Source organism: Cicer arietinum, chromosome 7 (assembly GCF_000331145.2).
Source record: "Cicer arietinum cultivar CDC Frontier isolate Library 1 chromosome 7, Cicar.CDCFrontier_v2.0, whole genome shotgun sequence".
NCBI lineage: Eukaryota > Viridiplantae > Streptophyta > Magnoliopsida > Fabales > Fabaceae > Cicer > Cicer arietinum.
The window spans coordinates 33,473,060-33,486,210 of record NC_021166.2 but is presented as its reverse complement, the minus strand read 5'-3'; the positions used below and the strand labels follow the sequence as shown (position 1 = coordinate 33,486,210).

General features: G+C 32.6%; 2 protein-coding genes across 2 annotated transcripts; both read right to left on the bottom strand.

Moving 5' to 3' along the window:
• Positions 1-3,765: 3,765 nt before the first annotated feature.
• Positions 3,766-4,709, bottom strand: LOC140918754 (protein FAR1-RELATED SEQUENCE 6-like). The gene is made up of 2 exons (XM_073363550.1): positions 4,071-4,709; positions 3,766-3,822 (listed from the first exon to the last, which is right to left on the bottom strand). The coding sequence occupies exons 1-2, from the start codon at positions 4,707-4,709 to the stop codon at positions 3,766-3,768; spliced, it is 696 nt and encodes a 231-aa protein (XP_073219651.1).
• Positions 4,706-7,677, bottom strand: LOC140918753 (protein FAR1-RELATED SEQUENCE 8-like). The gene is made up of 3 exons (XM_073363549.1): positions 7,666-7,677; positions 4,967-5,507; positions 4,706-4,857 (listed from the first exon to the last, which is right to left on the bottom strand). Exons 1-3 carry the CDS (start codon positions 7,675-7,677, stop codon positions 4,706-4,708), a joined length of 705 nt encoding a protein of 234 aa, XP_073219650.1.
• Between the last annotated feature and the right edge of the window lie 5,474 nt (positions 7,678-13,151).

Sequence of the window (13,151 nt, the reverse complement as noted above, 5' to 3'; positions counted from 1 at the left end):
ATTTGCTCAGTAGAAATTTTTATTCTGAGTCATACAATCGATTGCCCAAATTGATTCATCAATGGATTGGTCGGTTGACTCATTACTTGATTGATTAAAAACCTTATTTGATTTCATTTTACTTGGCAAATATTATATGGACGTTTAGCATATGGAAAACCCTTTTAAGGTTCATGCTAAGTTGAAAGGTTATTTTGTGCATCTACAAACATAAATGTTATGTGTTAATTGTTAATTTCGGTTGGTGACCCTTTACAACTATTGTGGAAATCTGGGCTTTGCCCTCAGATGAGAGCCAGGACGATCCTACCGGTACGTACCCTACGGATGGGAATGTGGATGGGAATGCTTGACTGGAGCTATGTTAGGAGGATCTCACGGGGCGCGTGGAGATCACTAAGGGTGTATAGCTATAGTTTTTTTTTTGGTAGAATGATCAGATTAGGATGACATAGAGGGAACAAATGTCTTTCTTTTGGATTACGTTATTTTAAAACTGTACCTTTACTAATATTGTCAGTATGACATCTTATTTGAATGGGTTCCATGTATCATTTGTTGTTGTGTAAATACTTTGGATTCATATTTCAAGAGAACTATTCCGCTGCGTATCAATTATTTTGACTTAAACATTTATCCAAAGGTATTTCCTTATTTGTTTTTCTCTGTTTTATTTTAATTTCTTTTAAAAAAAAAATACACCCTCACTTTGAAAATCGGGGTGTTACATTGTGCAAGGAATTAACCATATTGTTTTAAGCCTTTAACCAGTTCGAATTCATTTACCATGTTGTTTACAACATTAACCATATTTTTAAAAGCCATTAACAAGATTTATATTGTTTGAATATAATGAGCAAACTTTATGTTCAAATCCATTAACCAACTTGTGCAAGGAATTAACCATATTGTTTGAAGTTATTCACAAGGTTTAAATCTTGTTTGATTAGAATGCCTAAGTTTTTCTGTACAAAATCATTAACCAGGTTGTTCACAAAATTAACCATTTTACTCAAAGCCATTAACTAGATTTATATTGTTTGATTAGAATGACCAAACTTTATGTTCAAAACCATTAACCAAGTAGTGCAAGGAAGTAACCATATTGTTTTACGTTATAAACCAGGTTTATATCTTTTTTGGTTAGAATGCCGAAGTTTTATGTTCGAATTTAGAACCTAGTTGTTTACAACATTAACCTTGTTTCTTAATGCCATTAATTATGGTTATATTGTTTGATTAGAACGACCAAACTTTTTGTTCAAATCCATTAACCAAGTTGTGTAACGAATTAACCATATTGTTTTAAGTCATTATGAAGTTTATATCTTGTTTGATTAGAATGCCTAAGTTTTCCGTTCGAAATCATTAACCATGTTTCTCAAAGCCACTAACCAGATTTATATTTTTTGTTTAGAATGATTAAACTTTCTGTTCAAATCCATTAACAAAGTTGTGCAAGGAATTAACCATATTGTTTTAAGTCATTAACCAGGTTTATATCTTGTTTGATTAGAATGCCCAAATTTTCCGTTCAAAATCATTAACCATATTTCTCAAAGCCATTAACCAGATTTATATTGTTTGATTAGAATGAGAAAACTTTATGTTCAAATCCATTAACCAAGTTGTGCACGGAATTAACTATATTGTTTTAATTCATTAACCATATTTATATCTTGTTTGGTTAGAATTCTCAAGTTTTCAGCTCGAATTCATTAACCAAGTTGTTTACAACATTAACCATGTTTCTTAATGCCGTTAATCAGATTTATATTGTTTGATTAGAATGACCAAACTTTTTGTTCAAATCCACTAACAAAGTTGTGCAAGGAATTAACTACATTGTTTTAAGTCATTAACAAGGTTTGTATCTTGTTTGATTAGAATGCCCATGTTTTCAGTTCAAATTCATTAACCAATATGTTTACAACATTAACCATGTTTCTTAAAATCATTAATCAGATTTATATTGTTTAATTAGAATGACAAAACTTTTTGTTCAAATACATTAACTAAGTTGGACAAGGAATTAACCATATTGTTTTACGTCATTAACTAGGTTTATATTTTGTTTGATCAGAATGCCCAAGTTTTCCGTTCGAAATCATTAACCAACTTGTTTACAACATTAACAATGTTTCAAAAAGCCACTAACCAGATTTATATTGTTTGATTAGAGTGACCAAACTTTGTGTTCAAATCCATAACCAAGTTGTGCAAGGAATTAACCATATTGTTTTAAGGCATTAACCAGGTTTATATCTTATTTGATTAGAAAGCCCATGTTTTTCATTCGAAATCATTAACCATGTTTCTCAAAGCCATTAACCAGATTTATATTGTTTGATTAGAATGAGCAAACTTTCTGTTCACATCCATTAACCAAGTTGTGCAAGGAATTAACCATATTGTTTTAAGGCATTAACCAGGTTTATATCTTATTTGATTAGAAAGCCCAAGTTTTCCATTCAAAATCATTAACTATGTTTCTAAAAGCCATTAACAAGATTTATATTGTTTGATTAGAATGAGCAAACTTTATGTTGAAATCCATTAACCAACTTGTGCAAGGAATTAACCATATTGTTTTAAGTTATTCACAAGGTTTAAATCTTGATTGATTAGAATGCCTAAGTTTTCCGTTCAAAATCATTAACCAGGTTGTTCACAAAATTAACCATTTTACAAAAAGCCATTAACCATATTTATATTGTTTGATTTGAATGACCAAACTTTATGTTCAAATCCATTAACCAAGTTGTGCAACGAATTAACCATATTTTTTTACGTCATTAACCAGGATCATATCTTTTTTGGTTAGAAGTCCCAAGTTTTCAGTTCAAATTTATAAACCAATTGTTTACAACATTAACCATGTTTTTCAAAGCCATTAACCAGATTTATATTGTTTGATTAGAATGACCAAAATTTATGTTCAAATCCATTAACCAAGTCGTGCAAGGCATTAACCATATTGTTTTACGTCATTAACCAGGTTTATATCTTGTTTGATTAGAATGCCCAAGTTTTCCGTTCGAAATCAATAACCAAGTTGTTCACAACATTAACCATGTTTCTCAAAGCTATTAACCAGATTTATATTGTTTGATTAGAATGAACAAATTTTATGTTCAAATCCATTAACCAAGTTGTGCAAGGAATTAACGATATTGTTTTAAGCCATTTGCCTGTATTTTATCTTGTTTGATTAGAACTCCCAAGTTTTTCGTTCGAATTCATTAACCAAGTTGTTCAATACATTAACCATGTTTCTTAAAGCCATTAACCAGATTTATATTATTTGATTAGAATGACCTAACTTTATGTTCAAATCAATTAACCAAGTTGTGCAAGGAATTTACGATATTGTTTTAAGCCATTAATCAGATTTATATCTTGTTTGATTAGAATACCCATGTTTTCTGTTTGAATTCATTAACCAAGTTGCTCACATATTAACCATGTTTCTTAAAGCCATTGACCAGATTTATATTTTGTCTGATTAGAATGACCAAAATTTCTATTAAAATCCATTAACCAAGTTGTTCACATCATTAACCATGTTTCATAAAGCCATTGACTAGAATTATATTTTGTCTGATAAGAATGACCAAACATTCTGTTAAAATCAATTAATGACAAAAAAGTGACAAAAGTGATAAACCACGTACATGATTATCATACAATCCATTTACTTGACTATTTGTTGCAACAAAATGTCATATAAAAAAATGACAAAATTGATAAAATATTTACATTTTATCACGTAGTTGTGCTGAATTGTGACAAAAGATCAAAGAATGATGTATTACTTCCAACCTGAACAACAACATATAATAAGTTAGCATAATCTTACATTTAATTATACAGCCACACTCTCGGTCATAAATTGAAACTCGAACTAATGTGTTACTTTCAATAGCTTCAATAGTATGCAGATGTTACTTTTGTTTTGATTTCTCACTATTTCAGTATTGCTCTCCCACACATTTCAATAAACATAAAAGAAATATTTTAATATAATATGTACATGATGGATACATAATTTTTGGACGAAAAAAACTTACAAAGGTAGTCTCTCTGTCATCGCTTTGATTGGTTTGATTCCTTGACCTCTTTACGATTTTTTCAACCATAGATATTATTCTTTTGGATGGAGGACGACCTTTACGCTTGAACGGCAAAGGACTACAAATTTCATTATCAGTGTTTGGACTTGAAGCATCAACATAACTTATTTTAACTTTGTTAATTGTAGTATCCATGGTGGATACATTAGAATTAAATTGATGTAATATTTCATGGAGTGCCTTAGTCGCATCTTTAGACTCTGTAGCTACTTCAGCAACTTCATAGAAATGCTTGGACAATTTTTCAAACATGTCCATTTGTGGCTTCAATTCTTTCACACCATAACTATTCTTAATATATGAATGTTTCATTTTAATTTTTCTCTTCCACCTTGTTAAGATATACTTCTCTAACACATTTTTAACCCTCTCTTGAGTAAACACAGATAACACATGGCGACACAAATTACCTCTAAACTCAAACAACGGACAATCACAGTTGACATCATTATTTTCTCGATTAAACACAACTTTTAAGACACATTCTTTTGGTCTGTCTCCAATTGACACCTCCTCCAACACATGGTATGTAGCAAAGGAACCCTCCACGGTATATAAGGATGCATCACAATTCATTTTAGATCTAAATTTTGTTTAAACTTCCTTAAATTTGGCATGAGTGTAGTCACCTTGGAATTGCTTATCAATTGACGAGTTTGACCCACAATAAATTGTAGTTTCCATCGAATTAAAATATGCTTCAAATTCTTTTTTTGCTCGACTTCTGAGAGCATTATCATATTGTTTTACAAATTGATTTAAACTTGTCATTGAAATGATATAACCATCAAAGAAAGAATGTATACTCTCACTTCATTGTGTAGTAGACATACCTGCCCAAAAATATTTCCTTAGCAAGGTTGGTGCCCATCTATGACGTTCGTTATACAATCCATTCAACCAATCATTTTGTTGAAGCTCAAACTTGTCGATGAAAGAACACCATTTTTCTTCAAGTGCCTCTTTTGTGATTGTGTCATAAACCGCTTCTTTCAATGCAAACTTAATCTTTTTATATTCACTATATTGACTGATCTTTTCAAGATTTTTTTTCATTATATGCCATAAACACCACCTATGATTAGTTGTAGGAAAGACTAACTCAATGGCATTTTTCATAGCCTTGCATTGGTCAGTCACAATACCCAGAGGGACATTTCCTAGCATACAACGAAGCCATGATTTGAAAAGCCATACAAATGAATATGTATCTTCACCTGACAACAGTACACATCCAAGTAATGTTGATTGACCATGGTGATTCACACCGACAAACACAGCAAAATGCATGTCATACTCATTAGTCAAATATGTTGTGTCAAAAGTCACAACATCTCTAAAGTATTCATAAGCAGCTCTACTTCTTGCATCAGCCTAAAACAAATTCCTTACGTGAAAATCATCATCCAAATCTATGTCATAAAAGAAATCTGAATTTTGTTCCCTCATTTGGCAGAAATAGCTTATCAAGGCTTTTCCATGACCTCCTTTTCCTATTGCACGTCGTTCCTTGTTAACATAATTTCTCACATCTTTTTCACAAATGGTACGTTTTCATGCCCTTCTGCATCTTTAACAAGAGATTGAAATGTCTTGTTGATCCTCACCCCTGCATCATCATTGATTTGTAATATTCTCTTCACGTGCAAATTAATCTTCTTGTTAGCTTTGAACAACCTTGACTTTGTAGGACTCGTCTCGTGAGTATGATCAGGTTCAAATTTTGTAATGTACCATAATCCATCTTTATCCAACTTAATAACAATATTGGCGGGACAACTATTTACCTTAGTTGGAAGTGTTTTTAACGTTGATCATAACATTTGGGCACATGTTTCTAGCTTTTTAGTTTGGTATTTTAAAATCTCTTTACAACTTAGATTAATATTTTTAGCTTGTTTCTAAACTTTGGGTCGAATTTGAAATATAATTTTAATATTTATATTTTGACTCTTTCTCGCTCTGTAGGCCATACTTTGAGCTCTTCATATTGGATTGGCGCATAGGAGTAGGCATTGAAAAGCTAAAAATCATAGCTACAACTTTTGTTTTGGAATAAAATCCCAATACAGAACTTTATTGGGCCTAAATTGCATATTTCATAATCTGGACTTTTGTAATAATTTTAAATAGCGGGTCACTTGTTTTTTAAACCCTAAAGCCTAATATCGAGTACTATATATTGGCAGTTTTGTTTCTTTTTTATAGATGCAAATATGAGGATTCAGATTGCTACAAGAAATAAACAGTTTTTATTTTAATTTCATGGAAGGCTAATTTTATAAGATTAAACCACGAGTTCAGAGTTTCATCAACACCTTGAGATTCAGGTTACACTGTCAATTTCAATTCATGATTCTATTCTTATTTATTTTGATTGCTTAAATTGAATTTTAATAGGATCGATTAAATTTATTTGACATAATTTGGTTTCGTTTTCTAATTTAATTGAATTACAATTTTGCGACGGTTGATCATTAATTGTAATATTTTGATGATTGTGATGCTTAATCCAATCAAATAAGTTGTTGAAGATTTCATGAAAACACAAGAAGGCAATCAGATGGACCTTGGCTGATATTCCTGGTATTAGCCATCCATGTGTATGCATAGGGTACTCCTAGAGGATGGGGTAAAATCTGTCAGGCAGCCCCAAAGGCAATTTAACCCATTTAATTCTGGATGTTGTATAAAAGGAAGTGACAAAGCTCTTGCTAGAAGGCATTATATACCCCATCTCGGATAGTCAATGGGTAAGTCTAGTGCAGGTAGTCCCTAAGAAAATTGGACTCACAGTGGTTAAAAATGAATATAATAAACTTATCCCCACACGAGTGCAAAACAGCTGAAGGGTATGCATCGATTACATGACACTAAACCAAGCAACTAGAAAGGATCATTTTCCTTTAGCATTCATTAATCAGATGCTTAAACGATTGGCTGTTAAGTCACATTATTGTTTTCTTGATGGTTTTTCTAGTTATTTTCATATCCATATTGCACTAGAGGACCAAGAAAAGACCACGTTCACATGCCCTTTCGACACATTTGCCTATAGGAGGATGCCCTTTGGCATATGAAATGCTCTTGGCACTTTTCAACGCTGCATGATTAGTATTTTCTCTAACTTGATAGAAAATTGTACTGAAGTTTTCATGGATGATTTTACTGTGTATGGTTCCCCATTTGATGCATGCTTGAACAATATAGATAGAGTTTTGCATAGATGTATCGAAACTAACCTTGTGTTGAGTTATGGAAAATGTCATTTTATGGTTGAACAAGGCATAGTTTTGGGATATGTGATCTCTAAAAATGGGATAGAAGTGGATTTTGCCAAGATTGATGTGATTTCTAATTTGTCTTACCCATCTTGCATCTGTGAGATTCGTTCTTTTCTTGGCCATGCAAAGTTTTACATGCACTTTATCAAGGATTTCAACAAGATAGCTAAATTTGCTGCAAAAGAGGTCAGTTTCACCTTCGATGACAAATGCAAAAAGGTGTTTGATTTCTTAAAGGAAGCACTAACCTCTACTCCCATAATTCAACCACCCAATTGGAACCTCCCTTTTGAAATTATGTGTGATGCATCTAACTATGCATTGGGAGCAATCCTTGCATAAAGGGTTGGTAAGGCTGCCCATGTTATTTATTTTTCTTCTAGGACTTTAGAATCTGCACAGACTAATTATACTACCACTGAAAAGGAACTTTTAGCTATTGCTTTTGCACTTGATAAGTTTAGATCATATTTGTTAGGTTCGAAGGTAGTTGTATTTACTGACCATGCAGCTTTGAAGTTCTTACTAAAGAAACTAGAAGAAAATCCGAGATTGATCCAGTGGATGTTGTTCATCCAAGAATTTGATTTAGAGATTAAAGATAAGAGTGGAGCTGAAAATTTTGTGGTAGATCATTTGAGAAGAAAAGATATGGATGGGGAACCCATCCCCATTCAAGATGACTTCCCTGATGAGCAACTACTACAGTTGCATGAGGTAACTCCTTGATTTGTTGATTTAGTTAATTATCTAGTTGTTGGAGTCTTTCCTGCAGATGCATCCAGTACACAAATACACAAACTTAAAAGTGATGCCAAATACTATGTGTGGAATGATCCATATCTATGGAAATTTTGTATTGACTAGGTGATTAGGCGATGTGTTTCCCACCATCAGGCTCAATCCATTCTTCATTTTTGTCATGCCTCTCAAATTAGAGGACATTTTGGTCCTTAACGGATAGCAAGCAAAGTCTTAGACTTGGTTTCTTTTGGCCCACTTTGTTTAAAAATGATTTTGAGACTTACAAAACTTGTGAACAATGCAAAATAGATGGAACAACAATCACTCATAGGAGTAAGATGCCTCAACAACCTAGGCTTTTCTGTGAAGTATTTGATGTGTGGAGCATTGACTTTATGGGCCTTTTTCCTGTATCATTTGGTTTTGTCTATATTTTACTAGTTGTTGATTATGTTTCTAAGTGGGTGGAAGCAATACCCACTAGGACTAATGATTCTAAAGTTGTTGTAGGTTTTATCAGATCAAATATTTTTTGCAGGTTTGGAATACCTCAGGCCATCATAAGTGATCAAGGCACTCATTTTTACAACCGCACCATGGATGCTTTGCTTCGGAAGTATGGGGTTGTCCACAGAGTTTGCACACCTTATCATCCCCATACTAATGGGAAAGCTGAAATCCTAAACAGGGAAATCAAACAGATCCTAGAAAATATGGTGCAGCCAAACAGAAAAAACTGGAGCCACTGACTTGAAGAAGTTCTTTAGGCTCATAGAATAGCCTACAAAACACCAATAGGGATGTCCCCTTATCGACTTGTGTTTGGTAAGGCATGTCACCTCCCAGTGTAAATAGAGCACCGTGCTTATTGGGCGGTCAAGATTTGTAACCTTGAGATGGAGAAAGCAGGTTTGGAGAGAAAGCTTCAATCGCAACAACTTGAAGAGCTTAGACTTGAAGTTTATGAGAACTCTCGGATCTATAAGGAGAAAACTATGTACTTTCAGGATAAGATGATTTCTAGGAAGGAATTTTCCATTGGCCAAAAAGTTTTATTGTTCAACTTCCGTCTGAAAATTATGGCTGGGAAACTTCGATCGAAATGGATTGGCCCTTTTGTTGTTACTAACATTTTTCCTCATGGTGTAGTGGAAATAAAAAGTGAAAACACCAGGAAAGTGTTCAAAGTAAATGGACAACGCCTCAAGCTATTTCATGAGAGCTCAGTGCTTGAAGATGCTACCATAGAAGAATTCTCATTGGAAAAGCCCACCTACATTGAAGTTTAAACAAGGAGCTCATTTTCCTTACTCTTATTTTATACTTGTTACTTTCATTGAGGACAATGTGTAATTTAAGTGTGATGGTATTATTTAGGATTTTATTTGTCATATTTCAAAAATAATAATAATAATAAAAATAAAAATAAATAAATAAAAATGGACATTGCAATACATGCTTTTTCATCAGATTTTGTGGTTGTAAATGTTGAGAGTTTGTTTGGACTAACATGATTGGATAGTATATTTGCATTCTTGGTAAAATAAATTGGATTAAAATGCTAAATTGTGTATCATTTGTGAGCCTTATTATGAATGAAATATATTTTTCCATTTTTTTTTCTTGTGTGTTATCTCACTCATGATTGTTAGGTACACCAGAACTTGACTTGACTCTTGTCCGCATGCATATATTGAAATGGTCTAGGCATTTATTTCTTGACTAAGCTACTAGCCAAATAAGCCTACCCTACAATTATCCATTTGTTACATGCCTAAAAGTGAAAAACAATGAATTGACCCAATCTTGGGGGATAAAGGAGTCTTTCCTTAAATAAGTGCAGGGTGCTCAACTTATTTGTTTAAATTTGAGAGTTATGAAAAATAATGAAAAATAAAAAGAAAAAAAAAAGAGAAAAAAAAAGAAAAAGAAAGAAAAAAAAAAGAGGAAAAATGGTTGTGTTGTGAGCAAAGAGTGTGTGAAAATAAAAGTCGATGATGTTTTGTTGAGTTATTTCATAATGTTGTTTTTCTCTCTTAATCATTACTCATTTATCCTCTTTGATTTTCAGCCCAAGTCTTCTTAGGATTATCTCACCCTTACCTTAGCCACGTTACAACCTAAATAAAGACCTTTTGATCATTATGTGCATGTGTTTATAATATAGATTATAAAGGCTTGTCAAGCCTACGGTAGTGCTATCTTTCATGATGTGCTTTGAGTGTAAACAATAGTCTAAACACTTTGAGTGTAAACACTTTGAGAGAGTTTTATATCCTGTGAGGACTCTATCACTTATAATGCATTCTTTAGTCAAATTTTCCTCTTGTTTGCCTTGATTGTGATAAAAAAAAAATTATTCATAATTCTCTTAAGCTAGAAATATTTTTTTCTCTCATCACTTTGCATTCATAAGAATATTTGGAATCACATGAATTGCTATGCTCGGAGTGCAAAGGTTTAAGTGTGTGGGAATTTGATCATAGCATTTAGGCACATGTTTCTAGCTTTTTAGTTTGGTATTTTAAAAGCTCTTTATAGCTTAGATTAATATTTTTAGCTTGTTTCTAAACTTTGGGTCGAATTTGAATTATAATTTTATTATTTGCATTTTAATTTTATTATTTGTATTTTGACTCTTTCTCGCTCTGTAGGCCGTAATTTGAGCTCTGTATATCGGATTGGCGCATACGAGCAGGCGTTCGAAAGCTAAAAATTAGAGCTACAACTTATGTTTTGAAATAAAATCCCAATACGGAACTTTACTGGGCCTAAATTAAATATTTCATAGTATGGACTTTTATAAAGATTTTAAATAGCGGGTCACTTGTTTTTTAAACCCTAAAGCCCAATATCGAGTACTATATATTGACAGTTTTGTTTCTTTTCTACGGATGGAAATATGAGGATTCAGATTGCTACAAGAAATAAACATTTTTTATTTAAATTTCATGGAAGGTTAATTTTATAAGATTAATCCACGAGTTCAGAGTTGCATCAACACTTTGAGATTCAAGTTACACTCTCAATTTCGATTCATGATTCTATTCTTGCTTATTTGATTATATATTAATATTTTGATTGCTTAAATTGAATTTCAATAGGATTGATTAAATTTATTTGACATAATTTGGTTTCGGTTTCTAATTTAATTGAATTATAATTTTACGACGCTTGATCGTTAATTGTAATATTTTGATGATTGTGATGCTTAATCCAATAAAAGAAACTAAACTCACATAGGATTGATTACGCTTGTTCGATTAATTCTATAGTCAAATAAGAATAGAATCACGAATTAGAATTTAAAATCATTGATAGAATCTATGATAGGTCTGAAACTCGAATAAATGGAGTAATCGTTTTGCTCATCTGTTAAATAAAAAATCTATAAAAACCCCTTTTTAATTTCACCTTTTAATTCGGTTATTATTATTATATCAGAAGTCATTGCGAAATGATTCAAGTTATTACCTCTATTTACATTTTATCAATTGTATTTGACCTATGTGCGACAGCGGATCAAACATACACGGAATTTTTGACACTTTGGACCTCTCTCTTGAGCATGATAAAATTAAGTAGCAGAGCTCCTCATCTTGCCCTTTTCTTGAAGATCGAACCATCCACACAAAACCCTTTCTCGTAGCATACTCTTCATAAAATGATTTGATTTCATCTAAGCAATAAAACACATCCCCGTGGCAGACTCCCCACAACATGCGTTGTCATCATAATCAAGGTTGTCAACTCTGATACCTTCATCTTCAATAGTATCACAACTTGTAACACCCCGATTTTTAACAGCGCGAGTGTATTTTTTTTTCAAAACAAATTCATAATAACAAAGAAATAAATAAGGAAATACTTTTGGATAAATATTTAAGTCGTACCACAACGACAAATAAGTCAACAGAATTCACAAGCAGCGGAATAGTTTTTGAAATACGAATCCAAAGTATTTACACATCAAAAAGTGGTACATGAACCCCATCAATAATAAAATGTCAAGCTGACATTATTGATATCGGTACAGTCTTCCAAATTAAAATAAACACATCCAAAAAGAAAGACATCTAGTCCCTATACGTCAACCTAATCTGATCATTCTACAAAAAAACTATACATCCCGAGAGATCTTCACACGCCCCGCAAGATCCTCCTAACATAGCTCCAATTAGGTGTGTCCAACTACATTCCCATCCACAGGGTACTAACTGGTAGGATGGTCCTGGTTCTCATTTGAGGGCAAAGCCCAGATTTCCACAATAGTTGTAAAGAGTCACCAACCGAAATTAACAATTAACACATAACATTTAAGTTTTTAAATGCACAAAATAACCTTTCAACTTAGCATGCACCTTAAAAGGGTTTCCATATGCCAAACATGCATAAACAAGGTTGAAAAATGAAGTTTTTAACAAAACAACACTGCAGTATTCGAATACAGCATCTCTGTATTCGAATACAAGGTTGTTTCAGCATTCAGCAGCAAAAACAACATGTCGGTATTCGAATACAATAGTTTGTATTCGACTACACAGTAAGTCAGTAGCAAAACAACATGTCTGTATTCGAATACAACAGTCTGTATTCGAATACACATCAGACAGCAGCAGAAAAACAGCAAAATTCAGCTTTTAAAAGGGTTTTGAAATCAATCAACACTTACACACAAATCCTACCAATCACACTTAGCAATTATAGCACAATCACCATGACGACTTGAGTTTCGAAAAGGTTTTGCAATCAATCACACTTACACACAATTTCAAAACATACACACTTAGCAATTTTAGCACAATCACTACGACAACTTGAGTTTCGAAATGGTTTTGCAATCAATCACACTTACACACAATTTCAAAACATACACACTTAGCAATTATAGCACAATCACTACGACAACTTGAGTTTCGAAATGGTTTTGCAATCAATCACACTTACACACAATTCCACAACATCCATACTTGGCAATTATAACACAATC